This window comes from Leopardus geoffroyi, chromosome E1 (genome assembly GCF_018350155.1).
Source record: "Leopardus geoffroyi isolate Oge1 chromosome E1, O.geoffroyi_Oge1_pat1.0, whole genome shotgun sequence".
NCBI classification, from domain to species: domain Eukaryota; kingdom Metazoa; phylum Chordata; class Mammalia; order Carnivora; family Felidae; genus Leopardus; species Leopardus geoffroyi.
This window is the reverse complement of record NC_059330.1, coordinates 44,233,946-44,254,152: the sequence shown is the minus strand read 5'-3', so window position 1 is coordinate 44,254,152 and position 20,207 is coordinate 44,233,946. Positions and strand designations below refer to the sequence as shown.

Genomic DNA, 20,207 nt, shown 5'->3' with positions numbered 1-20,207 from the left:
TATTTGTGTATTTAACTGCTCACTCAATACCTTCACAGCTATTATATAGGCACCTCAGTTCAAAACTGAGCTCCTACTCTTCCCAATTTTTTGCTGCTCAGTCCTAAATCTTTGGACTCATCCTAAACTCCCTTCTTTTACTAAACCCCATTATCCAATCATGATGTAATCCTATGGTCTCCATCTTCTAAATGTATCCAGAATCCAATTGCTTTATATACCATCTCAATTGCAATCACCCTGATCTAAGTCAGTATCTGTTCTCATATGAATCGTAAACTTTTTAAAAATGTTTGTTTATTTTTGAGAGCGGGGTAGGGCCGAGGGAGAGCAGAAAGGGGTGGAGATATAGAATCCGAAAGCAGGCTCCAGGCTCTGAGTTGTCAGCACAGAGCCTGACATGGGGCTCAAACTCATGAACCGTGAGATCAAGACCCGAGTCAAAGTCTGGTGCTTAACCGACTGAGCCACCCAGGCACCCTTGTTATATGAATTTCTTAAATAACTTCTAACTGGTCTTCCTACTTGCCCCTCCTTCCAACTAATCAAAATACAGTAGTAGGTGTAACCTTGGCTTACCAGTCCTCAGCTCAAAATGCTCCAAAGGCTCGTCATTTCATGAGGAATAAGAGCCAAAGTTCTTGCAATGGTGCACACAAAAGCTTTATACCATCTGTCACCTCTATTGCCTCTCTGACCGTATTTCCTTTTATTTCCCACTTCTCTCCTTGCTCAGTTCCTCTGACTGCTTTGCTATTTTCTCAATATGGCAGGCAAAATTCTAAATCACAGGCCTTTGCACTTGGCTCTTCTATTAGTTCCACTGTCATTCCTCTCACCTCAGGTCTTCTTAAAAATGGCTGTTATTTAGAAACATGTAAGTGAAAAAAAAAAGATTCTATTCTTGATTGTAACAATAAAAAATACTCTGGCTAAGCTTAAAACCTGTAAACACAAAGTTTTAAATTATTATTTATTTATTTTGAGAGATCACAAGCGGGGGAGGGGCAGAGAGAGGGGGATAGGGGATCTGAAGCAGGCTCCACGCTGACAGGCTGACATCAGTGAGCCCGATGTGGGGCCTGAACGCACGAACTGCTAGATCATGACCTGAGCTGAAGTCGGATGCTCAATCGACTGAACCACCGAGGCGCCCCGTAAACACAAAGCTTAATTTTTACAGCTATTAATAATCTATAAATTAACCTATAATTTTAAACTCAGTAAGGTTTTGGTGGGGAAGGAGAAAGGCAAACAAGAGTTAAATAACCTTAAAAACTGCAACCGAAAGAATATATGCTTAAAGGGAAAAGTCCCCATAGAATTTCCGATAAGCAAAGATAGAGGGGAGTAATTTGCCCTACCACATATTAAAAGTATTTTAAAGTTACAGTAATTAAGATACAGAAAAGTTAAACAAGAGAACTAGACCAAAGAATATGACAGCTTACTGTGTAGCAAAGCGGATTATTTCCAAATGAATTAAAAAAAGAAAAAAAAAGAAAAAAAAAGGAAAAGATGACCAATGGAAAACTGTGCGTTAAGGACACTTCCACAGTCCAGGGATCACACAAGACTCCTACAGAAAACATGCCTTCCTTAACCCTTGCCCCAGATGAGCTCACTGTGAAAGATTACAAATCATACAAAACAGACTGATGTGATGCAGTCAGCAGATGCAAAAATGGGGAGAATCTGTCCTCAAGAAGCTAAAAATGGATTAATTTCTTAAAAGTAATTTCTGCAACCAACATGGAGTTCCAACTCACAACCCTGAGATCAAGAGCTGAATGCTCTACTGACTGAGCCAGCCAGGTGCCCCTGGAAATGGAATAATTTGAAAGCAATTTTAAAATAAGTATATTAAAGTTGTTCAAAGAGATAAAGGAAGGAATAAACATCATAAAAGAACAGGAAATGATGAAAAAAAAAAAAAAGAAAAAGGATGTTTCTGAAAGTAACCACAAATTCTGAATGAAAAGCACACACTCAAGTAAAAAACCAAAATACAAAAAAATCCAAACTGACAGGTTCGATAGTAAAGTAAATACAGCGGGAGAGAACCCTGATGACTAGGCAGAAGAGTCCAAGAAGACGACAGAAATAAAACACAACAAGCCAGAGAGATGGAAATGGGAAGTGTACAAAGAAAGAGAGAATGGCAAGATCTACGACAATCTAATAATACAATACCGTATTAAAAAAGAGAGGAAAAGTTTAAAGAAATTAACAATTTTCAAATTTTCAAAACTCAAGACAGACAAGAACAGACAAGAACTGAGAATGAGGGTGTAAGCCAAGACCTTAAGTGGCTAAAAACTAATTCATACATCTAAATATACCCTTAATACTGCAAAACATAAAAACAAAACTGAAAGTAGGGAGTTGGGGAATTTAAATTACTAGAGAGAAGGTACAGATAAACTATAAAAGAAGGACAAACTGACATCAGAATTTTCATCAACAATAATAAATACTGGAAGGAAATGAAGTATCTTCAAACTGCTGAATATAAAAATTTTACATGCAGTTAAACCATCACTCAAGAATAAAGGCAATTTATAACTGTATATATTTACAAATACACATAGGTAGGGGCGCATGAGTGGCTTAGTTAAGTGTCCAACTTCAACTCCAGTCAAGATCTTGAGGTTCGTGGGTTTAGCCTCATATCAGGCTCTGTGCTGACAGCCTAGAGCCTGGAGGGCGCTTTGTATTCTGTGTCTCCCTCTCTCTTCACCCGTCCCCCGCTTGCACTAGCTTGCTCTCTCTCAAAAATAAACATTAAAAAAATTTTTTTTAAAAAACAGCAACAAACAAACACACATATGTATACATTCAGACACAAAATAAAGACTGGCTTTACAACTCCTAGACTGCTGCTGGAAGGCTACTAAAGGAGGCACTCAGCAAGAAGGATAGAGTGGGACGTAAGAAGCTCCAGAACAAATAAGAATGGCAAACGTGTTGGTAAATGTTAAGTATGAATTTACAGATGACTGATTTGGGTGGGGTTGAAATTCAAGGTAAAATATTAAAGATCAATAATAGATGAGAAAAAAAGATGTTTTAAAAAGAGGCATTCTATGGGTGGAGGATGGGTATTAGGAGGGCATTTGTGATGAGCCCTGGGTGTTATATGTAAGTGATGAACTACTAAATTCTACTCCTGAAACCAATATTACACTATACTTTAACAAACTAGAATTTAAATAAAAACTTGAAAATACAGACATAAATAGAGGAGTTCTAAAGTCCTCTTGTTCCAAAGTAGCAAGAAATGAAGATTCAAGTAACCCAACAGCAGAAAAGGCATAAAAACAAGGCAAAGAGAAGACTTAAAAAAAAATTATGGAAGAAAGATTCCAAATATAATAGTAATCAGAGTAAATGTAAATGTTTAATTCACCTCTTAAAAACACACCAAAAACAAATGGACACATAAAGTGAAAACAAAGAGATGGAAAAAGGTGTATCTAGCAAGTACTTACCAAGATCCCTATTTATTTAATTAATTAATTTTTTAACGTCTATTTATTTTTGAGACAGAGAGAGACAGAGCATGAATGGGGGAGGGGCAGAGAGAGAGAGGGAGACACAGAATCGGAAGCAGGCTCCGGGCTCTGAGCCATCAGCCCAGAGCCTGACGTGGGGCTCAAACTCATGGACCACGAGATTGTGACCTGAGTCGAAGTTGGACGCCCAACAGACTGAGCCATCCAGGCGCCCCCCAAGATCCCTATTTAAAGTAAAAGCATTGTTAAGAGACCAAAAGGGGAACAATATAATGATGAAAGGAAAGATGGCAAAGAAGAAATAACAACCATGAACTTGTATGTACCTAACCAGTCATCCTGGAACTGTATCAATATATAGGCATTAAAAAAGAGGAGGAGGAGGAAGAAGAAGAAATGGGAGGTAGGGAAATAAGAGAAGTTGTTTAAAAGTATAAATTTGTATTTTACTAGATAAAGAAGCCCTGGAGATCTAATACACAGTACAGTGATTATGGAGACAACACTACTGTATTATAAACATCAAATGTGCTAAGAGACTAGATCTTAATTATTCCCACCACAAGGAAGAAATGATCATTGTGTGACATGATGGAGATGTTAGTTAAGGCTACAACTGGCAGGCACACTGCAATAGCAATGATCAAATCAACATGTTGTGTATCTTAAACTTATACAATATTACATACCAAATACATTGCAAAGACAAATAGAAAGCAGACCAAAGGACACAGAAGATACGAACACAATGATTAAGCCCAAACTAGAAGTTAAATTTAGAGCCGTGAAGTTAACAAACAGGTTATGGATATACTCACACCCAAACACTGTCTTTTTTAAGGAAATGTGGACTCTACAAAAGATGAACTGAAATTATGCCTACCAACACGGAGATCTTGAGAAGACAGCAGTGAATTTTAAAAAACCCACCAAGTTGCAGAATATGTACACCATGATGGTATTTATATAAATTTTTTTATGAACATTAAACTAAACAATACATACTGCATTTTGCTCATGGATACACAGATGTGTAGTAAAAACCTAAGTGCCTGAACTGGGAGTATACATACCAAATTCATGATAATGGTTACCTCTGGGGAAGGAAGCAGGTAGAGGAGATGACAGAAAATAAAAGAAACATTAATGTTTATTGTATTTTTCTTTTAAATGTTAAAAAAAAAGAAAAAAAAGTCAAGCTTAGTAACATTTAAGGTGGTTATGTACACAGATAATTTGTTACATCATTCTTTGTACTTTACAGAATTAAAAAAAAATAGGGAAGGAGGACATTAAATCTGGTAAATTTTTCCATACTCAGGGAATTGAAATTCTTCACACAATAAATTCAGTGGTGCAGAAGAGTTCCAGAAAATTGGCAGTGGGAGTAAAATGAAGTCCAACTATTTCTAACTACAGCACAGGTATGCTAAGTATGAAAAGTTGCTGAAACCCAGGAATTGAATTAGTAATAACACCTTTCCAGATTTAGAATTGAGAAAAAGATTCAACCATCACATGAGTAGCAGAGACAAGGCCCAATGGCCAGTGTACTGAGTAGAATAGTGCCCCCACCCCAGACCCCATCCCAATCAATATTCATGCCCAACCAGAACCACAGAATGTGACCTTATTTGTAAACAGGATTTCGCAAATGTGATTAGTTTAACATGAAGTAATACTGAATTAGTCTTAAATCCAACAACTGGTGTCTTTAATAAGACTATGTGGGAATGCCTGGGTGGCATCTGACTCTTAATTTCAGCTCAGGTCATTATCTCATGGTTTATGGGACAGTGCGGAGCCTGCTTGAGATTTTTTCTCTCCCTCTCTGCCTCTCCCCTACTCACACCCTCTCACTCACTCTCTCAAAATAAATAAATTAACATAAAAAAAAAGACCATGTGAAAACACAAAGACACAGGCACACCGGGAAGATGACTGTGTAAAGACAAATGCAGAGATAAGAGATATGCTGCCACAAGCCAAGGAATGCTAAGGACTGCTAGCAACCACTAGAAGCAGGAAGTGGCAAGAAAGGATTCTTCTTTAGAGAGCCTTCAGAGGTAGCAAGGGCTGCCATCTTGATTTCAAACTTCTAGCTTCCAGAACTAGGATGGGAAACACACCCAGCTACTAAATTTTTCTAGTCATAAACACAAAGTCTGGATAAATTGACTCATTTTTTAAGAATAATGAAAGAAAAAAATCCTCAGCATGGGGACTATGAGTAGAATACTGCAGAACAAGGGAAAAGGAAACAAATCTGAGAAATTCAGAAAAAACACACCCCTGGAAAACTGTTAAGCAAGTTTGGTGAAACAATCAAACTTCCCACATCTCCAACAGAGTCAAAGACAACACAGGCTCTATGGCATGGAAACAGGGAAGATGAAAGGCAATAAGATGACATAAAAAGGAAATATAAAATCTGAAAAGAAAAAAAAAATCTTAACCACCCCTGGTAACAGAACTAGAACCTACCTAAGAGGTACTATAGGTCAGACTGACGATCTGGAGAATTAAAACAGGACGTGAGCAATACACTTTTCTTTCTTTCTTTACACTATGGGAGAACCAAAGAGATGAAAACAATGACAGAAATGTTAACAGCTAACATCTGAATACTTATTATGTGCATTCAAACTAGTCCAATCACTTCCCATGTTTAATTTAATGATTACACTGAGGAGCAGGTAGTAAGAGCTAAACAAACAGGATAGAAAATAATACAGAGATAACTGGAATACTTTAGTTTGTACCTGTAAACTCAGGCGGACCACACATCAAAGCTATAATAGAAGAAAACTTGATAGAGAGAGATAAAAAAAAAACCGCAGCAATATCCACTGCAGTTTTGCAATGATGGAAATGTTCAATATTTATGTGACTTAAAGATGGTAGCCGCTAGTCACATGTGACTACTGAACACTTGAAATGTGGCTGTGCCACATTTTTTACCTTCATTTTAAATAGTTACATATGGCTACGGTAGCTACCATACTGGACAGTACAGAGCAGAACTGGTTACCAATATAAAAGAATGACAATAAGATCATCTGAACTCTATGCCAAAACAAAACAACAAATAATCACCCCCACTGCCAAAAGACAGTGGAACAGTTTTAAGGGACAAAGGTTATGAGCTAAGAACCTGAAACATGGTCAAACTTGTTCTAATCCTGAAGAACTACAAATTCAAATTAAGAACTCAATAAATGGGTATATTAAGGTATAAAGAGGACTATCAATAAAAAATGAAATGTTACAATCAAAATAAGCCTAAATAAGCCTTTAAATCCAGTTTTAAAAATGAATATAAAATGGAAAACTTTTCTATTTAATAAAATCTCCATTAAAACCAAAGACTTTTTTGAGATTAAAAAAAAAAAAAAAATGCCACCACCTAAATCTGCTTTTATGATGTTTCAAAAAACACACAGAAAACAAATGCTTAAAAGTAAACGGGGGAGAAAAATCCCATACTACATTAGTATCAAGAAAGTAGAATGTAAGGCAAAAACTCCTGGAGATAGAAGCCATAAGTCACTAAGACAGGACTGTAGAGAAGCCCACACTAGACACCAATGACATTAAAACAAAAATCAACATAACAGACTACAAATACAAGCAGAAACTATACAAACCGTACTGTAACCAAATGCTATAAAAACTAGTAATTAAATAACAAAAGGTTGAAAAAGAAAAACCATTTAGAATTTGGAAACTCAATTTGTAACTCTTGGGAAAAAAACGCAAAAACTCAATGGCAACTTACAAATAGCAAAAAGAACACTTCACACATCAAAGGCTGTGGAATGCCATCCAAAAACTACACTCAGAAGAAAATCCAAAAAGTTAAGTGCTTTTATTATTACAGAAGAACAGAAAATAAATTAACCAAGCATTTGAATAAAGGCAGAGAGGAGGGGGAAAAAAAAATCAAGACCACAGGAAGAAGAAATTACCAGCAAATAACTGATCTTTGAAATGACCGCGAAAACAGGAAAACTGCTGACAGGATTAATGAAGAAAGAGAAGACAAATGTAATTAAGGCTGAGAAATGGACATAACCACAGGTAACAAGGATTTAAAAATTAAGAATGCTTTCTATAAAATTCTGTATATGACTTAATTTGAAAAATCTGATAGATGGACAATTTTCTGTACAATAAATAGGTGTTAGTCTCAGATGGTTTTTGACTTAAGTTCCAACAAATTTTAAAGAAACTGGTACTTCCCAGAAAAATGCGTTAAAGCTTTCCAGAGCATAGCAAATGGCAAAGTATCCAAATTCATTTTAAGAAGCTACCCTACATCAAAGTTAATAGTGAACTTCTAAAAGGAATGACATGCCTCACTACAACCAACTATTTCTTAACACTGTTCTGAAGTGTATCTAGTCAAGGAAAAGGAGTAAGAAGTGTATAAAGAGGTATCACACTGCTTGCTGGTGACAGATAGACTATGTAGAAAATTAAAAATAATCAACCAGAACACAGAGTTCATAGAAGTGTTCAATTACAAAACTCAACAGCACTCATGAAATAACACTAACAGAAAAGATATCATTTGCATCACAAAATAACATGAATGTAGGAAATATGTAAGAATTGAATGAAGAGATAAGATACATACATGGAGAAATTGTTCCTTTAATACTATAAATTACATTAATTCTCTCTGAAGGAATTTCCATTAGAAACTCAATGCAGTGCACATGAAACATTCTAGTACCAAAGCTCTCTACTCATCATTCTCTGTTAATCAGAGTATTAGTTCAAGCACTGAAAAAAATTCTTTTAGCTTGAGGACAGTTTACAAATAAAATATCAGAGCTTCAACTTCTATGTATTTTATCTCAGCCTTTCAAAATTTATTTTGTGTGTGTTTTATAATAAACTACAATTTTCCATATGGCACTCTTGCTCCTGCCCAAAAGTTCAACTAGTATTGAAAAGTTAGGCTTCCAAAATTTATCACAAGAAGCCCCTGTCAATAAAGAACATATTTTATTTGATACCAAATTACTCACTTTTAATACAAACTCAAAATCATTTTAGTTCTTTAGTTCTCATCCACAAATGTCACGACACTAGGCCTTAAGAGAATGTCCTACTGATATGTAATGTCCTGTTATGTCCTCAAGTGTGATACACGAGGAAGTGGTAGAGGACCACTTTAAAGAATCCAACTTTAAAATAAAACCCAGAGCAAACATTCCTACATAATTATCCTCCTACAGACTACAAAATTCCAAAATCACACCAGAACACTGCCACATCGTCTGATAAGAAATGCTACCCCTATGTTTATAGCAGCATTATTTACAATAGCCAAATTATGGAAGCAGCCCAAATGTCCACTGACAGATGAACGGATAAAGAAGTGGTAAGTACACACACACACGCACACATGCATATGGAATATTACTCAACTATAAAAAAAGGAAATCTTGCCATTTGCAACAACATGGATGGAGCTAGAGAGTATAATCCTAATAAGTGAAATGAGTCAGAGAAAGACAAATACCATATGATTTCACTCATATGTCGAATTTAAGAAACAAACCAGAGACACATCAAGAAACAGATTCTTAACTATACAGAACTGATGGTTACCAAAGGGGAGGTGGGTGGTGGAATGGGTGAAATGGGTGACAGGGATCAAGGAGGGTACTTGTCATGATGACCACTGGGTGATGTATGGAATTGTTACATCACTATATCGTTTACCTGAAACTAAGATAACATTGTATGTTAGCTATACTGGAATTAAAAAAAGTTGCATTGATCTCAAAAAAGAGATTAAAAAGAAATGCTATTAAGGCCAATCCAAAAATCTCAAGGCATGTTATTTTTTCTTTTATAATACTATTTGTACTGGGACCCCTGGGTGGCTCCGTTAGTTAAGTGTCCAACTCTTGATGTCGGTTTAGGTCATGATCTCACTGTTATGAGATTGAGCCCTGCATTGGGCTCCATGCTGAGTGTAGAGCCTGCCTGGGATTGATTCATTCTCATTCTCTCTCTCTCTCTCTCTGTCTCTGTCTCTCTGTCTCCCCCCTCCCTCTCCCTCTCCCCAGCTCATGTGCACAAGCTCTCTCAAAATAAATAAGCATTAAAAAAATACTATCTGTACTGTGGTATACTTAATATACAAAATAACTTTACCTAACAAAATAAAAAGCAACCCTATATTGGCCCCACATTTCTTTTAAAACTTTTACTGATTTAAAATTTCAGTATATTAGAAACTAATGTTTTAGATTGAGCTATAACTATACCTCATAGAAGCAGCAGGATAGGAAATAAACATAGTGATAACACGTTATAAAAATTTGTCACTTGAGTGTTTCTTCACTGGCCTAATTGCTAACATCTACCATACCAGACCCCCAAAAGTGATGAAATACATAATAAATAGCAATTAAGGGCAACTTGTTATCATATGTACTAATATTACAATAAAATCACAATAATAGGAAATAACCTCCACATTCTCCCCAGGCTTTACAGATTTCCATGGAAGATAACCCCACTCTCCCAATCTCAAAGCTCTCTGCCCTCCCAACTCTGATACTCACAACACCCTAGTGATTCTTCCTTAGGACTAGTTTTCAAAACTATTGCATCCTGAGAGCTTTGGAGCCTTCAGACTATTACTTCCACTAGGATTACTATTGTCACTAGTCTTTCTTTCTTTCAGACTCCAGTCTCTCTTATCGCCAATCTACTCCAAACATAAACTATCTGTACATTTATCTTTTACAAAAAAAACAGCTTATGATACTTCACTGCTCAAAACTCTAACCTAAAGTCAACAGTTTCGTCATTTAAAGCCTTTCATTATTTACTGACAGATTTCAATCCTGTTTATTTCCAACAAGTTCATCTTACTAAATCCTTTGTTGTAGTCACTGAATTTAAGATACTAATGACATAAAAACAGACTTTTAGAGGCAAAAAGAAATGTGCTACTACACTAAAAGTACATCTCAGCTATAAGATATATTGTAATTTCAGAAATGCTGGTAAAACTTGATAGAATAAAATTCCAGCTGTGATTCAACTAAGATGACTGCTCTGTAAAACTGAATGAGTTCCCTAAAGTGAGTTTTACATTTGGTTCTAGCGTGCACTAGAGATAATTTAAAATATGTAGATAAGCCAGTAACATTGACATTAAACGTGTTTTTTTACATTCTCTACTTGTAGATATACTAGTAACCATCTATCCTGCGTAGGTAGAAATGTGGTGGGAAGGGCAATAATAAGGGTAATTTGAGTTAATCCAGAGAGATGTAGTTCCTGTTTTATTAAAATTCTTTTTAAAAAAACTTGGAAGCAAATCTTATCAAAGTATGAACTCAATGCTGTTTACTAATATCAGAGAAAGGCTTATCTGTTACCTTCTTTGCTATCTAGGCTCTGTCATTAGAAAGTAAGCTCCATGAAGGCAAGCATTTTGTTCACCAGTGAAACCACAAGAATACCTGGAGCACACTGGGGATTCAACACAGTGCTGAATAAATTTGCTTGGCAAATCCAGCACCTCAAAATGATAAAAGACAAGATGCCTGCTCAACAGCAAATATCACCAAGCAAGAAGACATAGTGAGCAATCAAGACAGAATGGCCTTTGCCTCCAACACTGGCAGAACTCCAGTATTTCTGCTATAACCAGCAAATGGTTTATTTCCTAAACTCAATTGGTTTCTTTTGTCTTATTTACCATGTAGCTTACTTTTGCAGGTCAGGATGACTGTGTTTTAGAAATGACGCTTGGGGGCATCTGGGTGGCTCAGTCGGTTAAACATCTGACTTCTGCTCAGGTCATGATCTCACAGTTCAAGTCCCACATCAGGCTCTGTGCTGACAGCTAGAGCCTGCTTTGGATTCTGGGTCTCCCTCTCTCTCTGCCCCTCCCCCACTCATGCTCTGTCTCAAAAATAAACACTAAAAAAGGAGGAGGAGGAAGAGGAGGAGGAGGAGGAGGAGGAAGAAGAAGAAGAAAGAAAAAGAAAAAGAAAAAGAAAAAGAAAAAGAAAAAGAAAAAGAAAAAGAAAAAGAAAAAGAAAAAAAGAAAAAGAAAAAAAAAGAAAAAGAAAAAGAAAAAGAAACTGGTGCTGGAATCAAAGGGTCTTTTAGTATGCTTTGTATGTCTCTTCACAAGTACATTTGATTTTAGGCATGGACCAGAAGAAGCTATTGTCAAGAGCAGGGAAGGTTTCTACCATACAGATAAAAAAGAATCCAGGAGGCCACCCTACACCACAGAAAATTTTTACAAAATCCCTAGATGTCATGACACAGTGAGACTAGCAAACTGCCCCGAGAAAGGACACTACTACCCCTTGAGATTTTTTTGTTTTTGTTTGGTTGAGGTTTTTTTGTTGTCAAAAGCATAGAGACGTGATCAAAAACGACTTTCTTACATTTGACAGTAATATACAGTTTTCTTGCTTTCTCAATATCAAGTCTTTAACCTCTGAGAAAAAAATTCTGACTTATAGGTCTATTCATAAAAAATTGAGACCACAAAAGTCAATGTGAGAAACTTGCCAAATACCCTTCTCTTTTCTGTTATTTTGGTAATGCAGGCATTCTAAGGAATAGACATGAGAAAAATGGTACAATCTGATAGTTAATTTTTACTGTGCTTTCCTTAAAAACAAACAAAAAAGATAAAGGCAAGGTTATCCGGTCCAACTGCACACTATAACAAAACAAGCCAAGCACCGATAATCCACTGTCTAACCAGTAATGGTTCTGACAATTCTCTCCCCTCTTCTTATGTTATCACTTTTCTCATCAGCAAGTGTATTGTAATAGTTAGCTCTATCTTAACATTTCCCTTCAAATAAGTGATTTCTCCACTCTCCTATACAGCAATATTGAGTTATCTAGAACGTTTCTCAACTGAAGCATTCAGTTCTCTTTAATGCTTTGAATACATCTCAACTCCTTGCCCCCTTTCTCTCCTGAACCCACTCCACTCCAAGCAGAATTTCGCTCTCCTCCCGTTAGCAAGACAGCTCACACGGACCTCGAACAACCCTAACCCTGCCATACACGATGGTCACTTCGCACCTTTCCTGTGCTGGGCCTGCCTGCGGCACCTCACACACCACCGCTTGTTCCTCACCAACCCACGTTCTTCATTCGTCTTCCATGTGCCTTACTCCCTTCAGTTTCCTTCCACTTCACCAGTCACTCCTTCCCCGTCTCTTCCTTCCCCTTGCAAGGCCTCCAGGCCCCATTCCATCGGAGCTCCCGGGCAGTCCCTGTTTCCCTTCATCTGTTGCATTTTTCTCCCCAGCACTTAACGCTATAGGACTTACCATTATACCTAATTTATTATTTTCTGTCTCTATCCACTCGAGTATTTCAGGAGGGCAAACCTTTTTATCTGTTTTTGTTTAGTGTTGTATTCCCAGAGCATAGAACAGACCCCGCTCACTGTAGGAGCTCAATAATATTTGTTGAATGAGTGAACAACACAAGTGCTAACAGTAACAGCCACTCTGTACCAGGAACGTATCAGCCAGACATCCCAATGAGCAAGTTACATACATTTCATTTAACCCTCAAACCACCCGAAGAGGTCACTGAGGCCTGGGGCAAAGGGAAGGATACGGGGAGAGGAGTGTGGGGGTGGTAAACGTGCTCAAATCACAAAGCTATTAAGTAGCAGTGTCATGATTCAAACCCAAGTTTATCCTCTTTAAAGGTAATGCTCTTAACCACTGCATGGTATGAATTTTACTGAAATAATACTAAAATAATACATGGTATTATTTCATCAGTTTTGGAATTAAGTCCAACTGTGCTATTTGAAGAGGCAGCAATCAAAAGTTTCCTACACTTGTTAACTGACCTCCATTCATTTAGTCACATTAATGTAAAAATTTTAAGAGAGACTCTTATTTGAAAGGAAAGCATGCCATTTTCAGTGATAACAGGACAAACAGGAAGCACATTACCCTCCTTCAAAATGTTGATGGCAGCACTTAAACCTCTTCTTCCCCATTTCTATTAACAAGTTCAAGTCAGTGGTTTCCAAATCTGGCTGAAGAACCATCTAGGAGTTGTTTTTCTGAGAACAAGGGTCCCAGGCCCAACTTCAGAACCCAGGATTTTGTCAAGCTCCCCAGGAAACTTGGGTGGTTAGTGAAGTTTGGAAAACACTAGTTAAATGAACCAAAGTTGGCAAAAGACTAATAATTCTATCTGAGCATCTGGCTCACTGTTTAACAATAACCAAGTCTCACCGGTACTGACCTTCCTGGAAAGAGGAACGATGCTGTTGGGTCGAACAAGCCTTCGTTTCTTACAGCTCAGTACAGGACGTGTTCGGGCTGCCACACAGGTGCCATCAGTTGATGAAGAAACTAGATTCAGTCTTTGCTTTTTTTGTAATTGTTCCTCAGCATCAGAGATGTCACCTGGAATGTGGTCTGCCAAGATAGGCTGAAGACTATACAAGGGGAAGGAAGAATATTCACGTCTCAGAAGACAAGGAAACAAAGCCTTTGATACCGTTTCAACCTCCTCTGCTTACACATGTTCACAGACACAAACAAGTTCTAGGACAGATGCACATCACTTCTTGATGCTGGTATCTGCTAATCTAAGTAAGTGAGTGAGTGTGTATGTGTGCATGTGCACGCGCATGCAGTGTCTGTGCTGATCTTTAAGACTCTTGGTGGACAACAACATCATGTCTGAATAGTGCAAGTCAGTAAGTGACAAATTCAGGTTCCGAGTGATAAAGTTCTCTTCTACAACAGAAGCATGAATGAAGAATTAGCTGTAGAAAACTGCAAGTGGTAAGAAAATGATTAATCCTGCAAATGTTAATGGGCTGCCTAAGAAATAGTTCTTCTATAAAATTTGACTTTCAGGGATGTATACACATTGTTCACTTGTAGAGGGATTCCTTCAACTTTCATAAATACAGATTTACAAACACAGCCTTTAGGGATCTAATCTGTCCTAGAGTAAAAGATTTTATGTACACGCTTCTGAAGAATTCTACCAAGACTAGGACCAACCATAACGACTCACAATAACTGTAGGACCTTTTCTTTTTTCTCCATGGTGAGTTAATTTTAGGCTACAGTAAGTAAGTAAAAGGGAAACACATTAATATGCTAATTAAAATATACTTGCTACTGTAAGATGCATGCACAGTATTATTAAGCAATAAGGTTTCTGACTTTAAACCAGGGTTAGTCCTGGCTAGGGATAACTGAGAGTCCCAAATTCATCATTTACGAGCCTACTGAGCACAGGAAGTAGACACAAAACTTACGTGTTAATAACGCCATTGACAGGTCTCAATGCTCCACATGATTTAGTAGACAATGACTCTGAATGACCAGGGGCACCATGGTTTTCCAGGGGCTGAGAAACAGACTCGATCTAAATAAGGAGAAGAAAGTTAAAAATACATTATAACATTTAACCAACAGTATCCAGAATGAAAAGCAGCACCATTTCATCACTTAAATGAAACATCTAAAATTTCTGATATCAACCTAAAAAAACTCGTATGAATGAGGAAAAAGGAAAATTAACTAAGAGAAATGGCTTTTGCTTTGGGGTGAAGAAGGGTAAGGAACCAAAATATTTTAACAGACTAATAGTAAGTTCCATGATTACAGACTAATAGTAAGTTCCATGATTCCATGGAACAGAAGCTTAGCAAAATAATTACATAGTAACAAGAGTCTTCAACTAAGGGTCAGGAGGGAGGAGAGAATCCCAAGCAGGTTCCACAACCATGGGATCGTGAGCTGAACCAAAATCAAGAGTCAGATGCCTAACCAACTGAGCCACCCAGGGGTCCCAAAACAAATTTATCTTTCTTATAAAAATCTGGGGGCGCCTGGGTGGCTTGGTCGGTTATGCGTCCGACTTCAGCCCAGGTCATGATCTCACGGTCCGTGAGTTCAAGCCCCGCGTCGGGCTCTGTGCTGACAGCTCAGAGCCTGGAGCCTGTTTCGGATTCTGTGTCTCCCTCTCTCTCTGCCCCTCCCCTGTTCATGCTCTCTGTCTCAAAAATAAATAAACGTTAAAAAAAATTTTTTTTTAAATAAAAAAAAAAAAAATCTGAAGAAAAAGCACAAGTCATCAATAATCACATGACCTACAGATAACTGCTGCAAACAGCCTATTTTTTCATGCCTACATATACATATACATATATATACTTAAATGCCATAAATCTTCAGTGTGAATTTTACTGATTTGGGGGCAATTCAGTCCCCAAATTAAAACTGAAGGCAACAGAGAAAACATGATTTAGCACAGAAATGTTTGTCACAGATAAGGCAGCACACAGCAAGCAGTCAAGAGCATGAACCTCACAGAGGGAAATGTGCCTAGGTTCCAGTCCTAATCACACAAGCAGGCACTGAATAATCAGAGGACCGTGGGATATTCTATAATCACACTGAAATCCAAAAGCAGGGCACTGGGGCAACTAGGTTCATCATTCATTCCCAAATGTAAAGCGCTTAAAATATTAACCCCATCCTCCAACAGCATTCCATCTGGAAAAAGAAAACCACAGCTCACAACACACGTAAATTTACTTAAAGCTTCTTAAATATCTTCACACTGCCTTAAGTAAAAGTAAACATTCTCTATCCTGCAGTCCAAAAGGCTGCAAAGACAGAGAGTGGAGATACATTAATAAACACTTTACAAATATTAAACCCACATACTAATTTAAGCTTGATCACTACTACTGCAGTGGTTTACATCATTAGTATTTTCAGGAAACTAACACATGACTCATATCTGTTTTCCAACGAGAAACTGTAAAAAGGATCAAAGAATTTAAAGGCTCTCCTATCCAGAAAGCAGGAGTTATTACTGAGCTTCTCTTGAATTTTATGTGGTACATACATCCCACAGCCAGAAAGAAGAGAGCAGAAAAGCTGCAGTAGTAGAGAATTTGTTAATTTCCCTTCTCCCAAAAGCAGAGGTTCAGGGGGTGACCTTTTGGGAGTTAAAAGTAGCAAGTAAGGTTAGAAGTGATTTCTTCCCTGACTGAAAGGGCTAGGTATATGGAAAAGAATTCAACTCTTATTCCTGGATCAAAATAAATTACTTTTTGACTTTATATGAATTACTTCATGTTTCAAGCTCATCTCAATGATACTCAACATAGTCTTGCTTAAAATCACCAAAATATTGCTGGCCCGTAAACAGCGTACCAGTCATTTCCACGAACTAGCAACATGGCCAGGAAATTGTGCTAAACAGGGAGCGGAACCTTCTGAAAATTCCACTTCCATCAAGTTAGTTAGCTAGGCTTCCATTTTTGCATATATAAAATGGAACTATTATGTGCCTCACTTTCCTATGCCTCTATACTGAGGTTAAAATATATACAATTGTATGAAAATAATTTTGAATTATTTTTTGAGTTTGTATTTTATATATGTACATATATAAATATGTTTGTATTTTATATATGTATGGATATAAGTATGTTACCTCTACACTCAATGTGGGGCTCGAACTCACGACCCTGAAATTAAGAGTCACACGCTCTTCCGACAGAGCCAGCATGGCGCCCAAGACTTACTTACTTTGAAAAATTTCAACCAGCATAATGCCTAAGATTTATATTTACCTACACCACTGAAAACAGGCAGCTGGAATCTAAAGAAATAAAGTAATTGCAAAAGCAGTCATAAATTCTTATCATTCAACTTATTTATCCACAGTCCAATTTATCTTAATAGTCCTAATTAGTCATTAAAAAAATATATATGGTAGAGCAAATACTCCCCAGCCAGTATCTACCCCTCTATTCTCTATCTCAAAACCCTTGTTGGGCCAATGCACTATTCATTAAACCTGGTGACTGCAAAACTTCAAACAAACAACAACAAAAAAAGAAGTTGTTCTTGCTTAACCAATGGTAGGAAGATAATACCTTGAACTGTTTAAAAAGAAATAGCAATAGTTTACATGTTTAGCATGCCTTTCTTCTGAGAAAGCATTTATCCTCTGACTTATCACTATCACTCCACGAAGGAAGGAAAGGGTAAAAGAACAAGGCTTATTTTACAAATTGAAACAAACAAATAATGAAGTCATCTGTCAAAAGCCACAGAAGCAATATTTTGCTAAAACAAACAAGAGAACTTCAATTTCAAATATTCACCCAGTAATTACCTTTCCTGGAAGAAAAACAGGTATATAAGAAAATATACTTGTTACCTGCTCATTTGCACAAAAGAAAGGTAATCCAAAAACTAATGAAAATGGCCACCTAAAGGAAGTGGGAACAGGATGGAAAGAATGGGAAAATGGAAACAAGGCAGTAGGAATGATGGTCTTTTGTACAGCTTGGATTCTTAGAACTATAGTAATGCTTCACATACTCAAAAATAATAATAAAGATCAATTATTGTGTTGGGAGAGAAAACATGGAATACCAGTATTAGAATAACTCTAAAGAGGTAACAAAAACCTAACTGCATTACAAAACAATTACATATCACACTAAAAGGATGAGGAAAAAAAACTAATTTAAGTATAACTTCAGGAAATAGTATTTTGACTGTGTATTATAGGGCAAAGACATTGTACACAATATTGTACTCTGTTTAATAAATACATTTCTCACAAGGATATGAGATGGCAACTATGAAACTACTTTATGTGATAAAAATGAGTATCAATGAGGAAGGCTGTGGTGTTGGACTGGTATTAATATGCACTTACAGTTTTTTTTTTTTTTTTCCAACGTTTATTTATTTTTGGGACAGAGAGAGACAGAGCATGAATGAGGGAGGGGCAGTGAGAGAGGGAGACACAGAATCGGAAACAGGCTACAGGCTCTGAGCCATCAGCCCAGAGCCCGATGCGGGGCTCGAACTCACGGACCGCGAGATCGTGACCTGGCTGAAGTCGGACGCTTAACCGACTGCGCCACCCAGGCGCCCCGCACTTACAGTTTTTAACGTATATACAAATGGGTAAATAAACACTGATACATGTGTATGCATGCATGCTTTAGCACACATGTGTGTTTCCCAGCTTTGACTGTTGGGAAGTCCCAGAAGCAATGACACCAAGTAGCAATGAGCACAACTAGTACTCAGATCTTGGTTTCTAAACACTGTTGTCCAATAAAAAGAACCAGGGCTGGAGCAGGTAAAATACAGGATGAGTTCAGAATGTCTTCTGGTGCCTGAAAGTGAATACTCAATAACCCTCGGAGGGGAGCATGCTGAAAAGACACAGGAAACAATATGAAAGAGGCCTGGTACCAAAAATTGAGACAAGTGGAGCATGAATGAATCATAAATAGGAACAGATTATAATCCATAAAATGAAATGAACCTATTCTGATATAAACATTACTGAATGACGGAATAAATACCTAAATAAATGAGGGAGAAAAGACAGCTCTTCCTTACAGAATTCCAATTAACAAATGTAGAAAACAGAAAAATCACCGTTTAGTAAACACCACAGTAATAACTGTTGTGGGCAAAACCCACTGGTGGATGATAAAATTGTGGAATAAAGTATAATGAGCAACAGAATATTGCATAGTAACTCCCTAGGAGATACATTCATTACAAAGGGAAACATACTGACTTAACAGTGGGGAAGGCTGGTAGGCACCACCTCAACCAAGTGAAAAAAGGTATCACCAACCAACATCACGTACCCCCAATATGGTGCACTGAGAAGGGCACAGGAGCACTTCTGCGGTGTTCCTTACAAGTGCGCAAGCTCTAATACTGAGAAAACGTCAGATGACTCTAACTGAGGGAATATTACACAAAATAACAGACCAGTATTTCTGTATTAAGGCCACGAAAGACGACAAAGACTGAGGAACAATCATAGACTAAGAGGATATTTAAAGAGACAGGACAACTAAATGCAGTTATGATTGTGGACCCTCTCCTCCTGCTCCCCCTGCCAAAAACATTAGTGAGAAAACAAGTGAAATTTGAATAAAATCTGAATAGTACTCTATCAATGTTAATTCCAGGTTTTGGTCTTTGTACAATGGTAGTTCAAGTTAACAACACTATGGGAAGCTGGGTAAAGGATATGTGGAGACTGTGTGCTACTTTTGTAACTTTCCTGTAAGTTTAAAATCTTTTTTTTAAGTTTAAAAAAAGAATGAAGAAAAGTTTATCCAGCATTAATAAAGCAAATTTCATTCATACCCAAATGTGGCATCAATCTACAGCTTCCTGTCACCTACAGGATAAAGTATACAGTTCACTAAGATAAATACAAAATCCATCATGAATTGGCCCCATCATCCAACAGTCCATCAAAGAAAAGTATCTGTAGTTCCTCTATCACACCAGGCTCTCTCAAACCTCTTTCATATCTTACATGCAGTACCCTCCCTGTCAAAACTCACTCTCAATACCATCCTTCAGCAAATGTACAAGGACTCAGTGCAAATACAGTAGTACATCCTTCTCTATTACCTTTCCCGACCTCCCTTAGAAGTGAGAATTCTTGCCCCCCAGACTCCTTGGTTATAGGTCTGTTGTACCACCATGCAGCCCTCAAGGGAAGATACCTGGTTATGCTAATAGGTGTTTCCTAGACACACAGCACAGCCTGGAACAGCAAGCTTTTTACCAAGCGTTTATTATGGACCAAACACTGTTAGAAGCACATTGTACT

General features: G+C 37.4%; 1 protein-coding gene across 3 annotated transcripts in view; it reads right to left on the bottom strand.

Moving 5' to 3' along the window:
• KANSL1 (KAT8 regulatory NSL complex subunit 1) overlaps positions 1-20,207 on the bottom strand; it is a 134,880-nt gene that overhangs the window by 19,454 nt on the left and 95,219 nt on the right. For all 3 annotated transcript variants that reach the window (XM_045489296.1, XM_045489298.1, XM_045489297.1), the window contains 2 exons: positions 14,833-14,942; positions 13,800-13,995 (listed from right to left, as the gene is read on the bottom strand). In XM_045489296.1, coding sequence (XP_045345252.1) covers positions 13,800-13,995; positions 14,833-14,942 — 306 coding nt within the window. The remainder of the gene's footprint in view (positions 1-13,799; positions 13,996-14,832; positions 14,943-20,207) is intronic.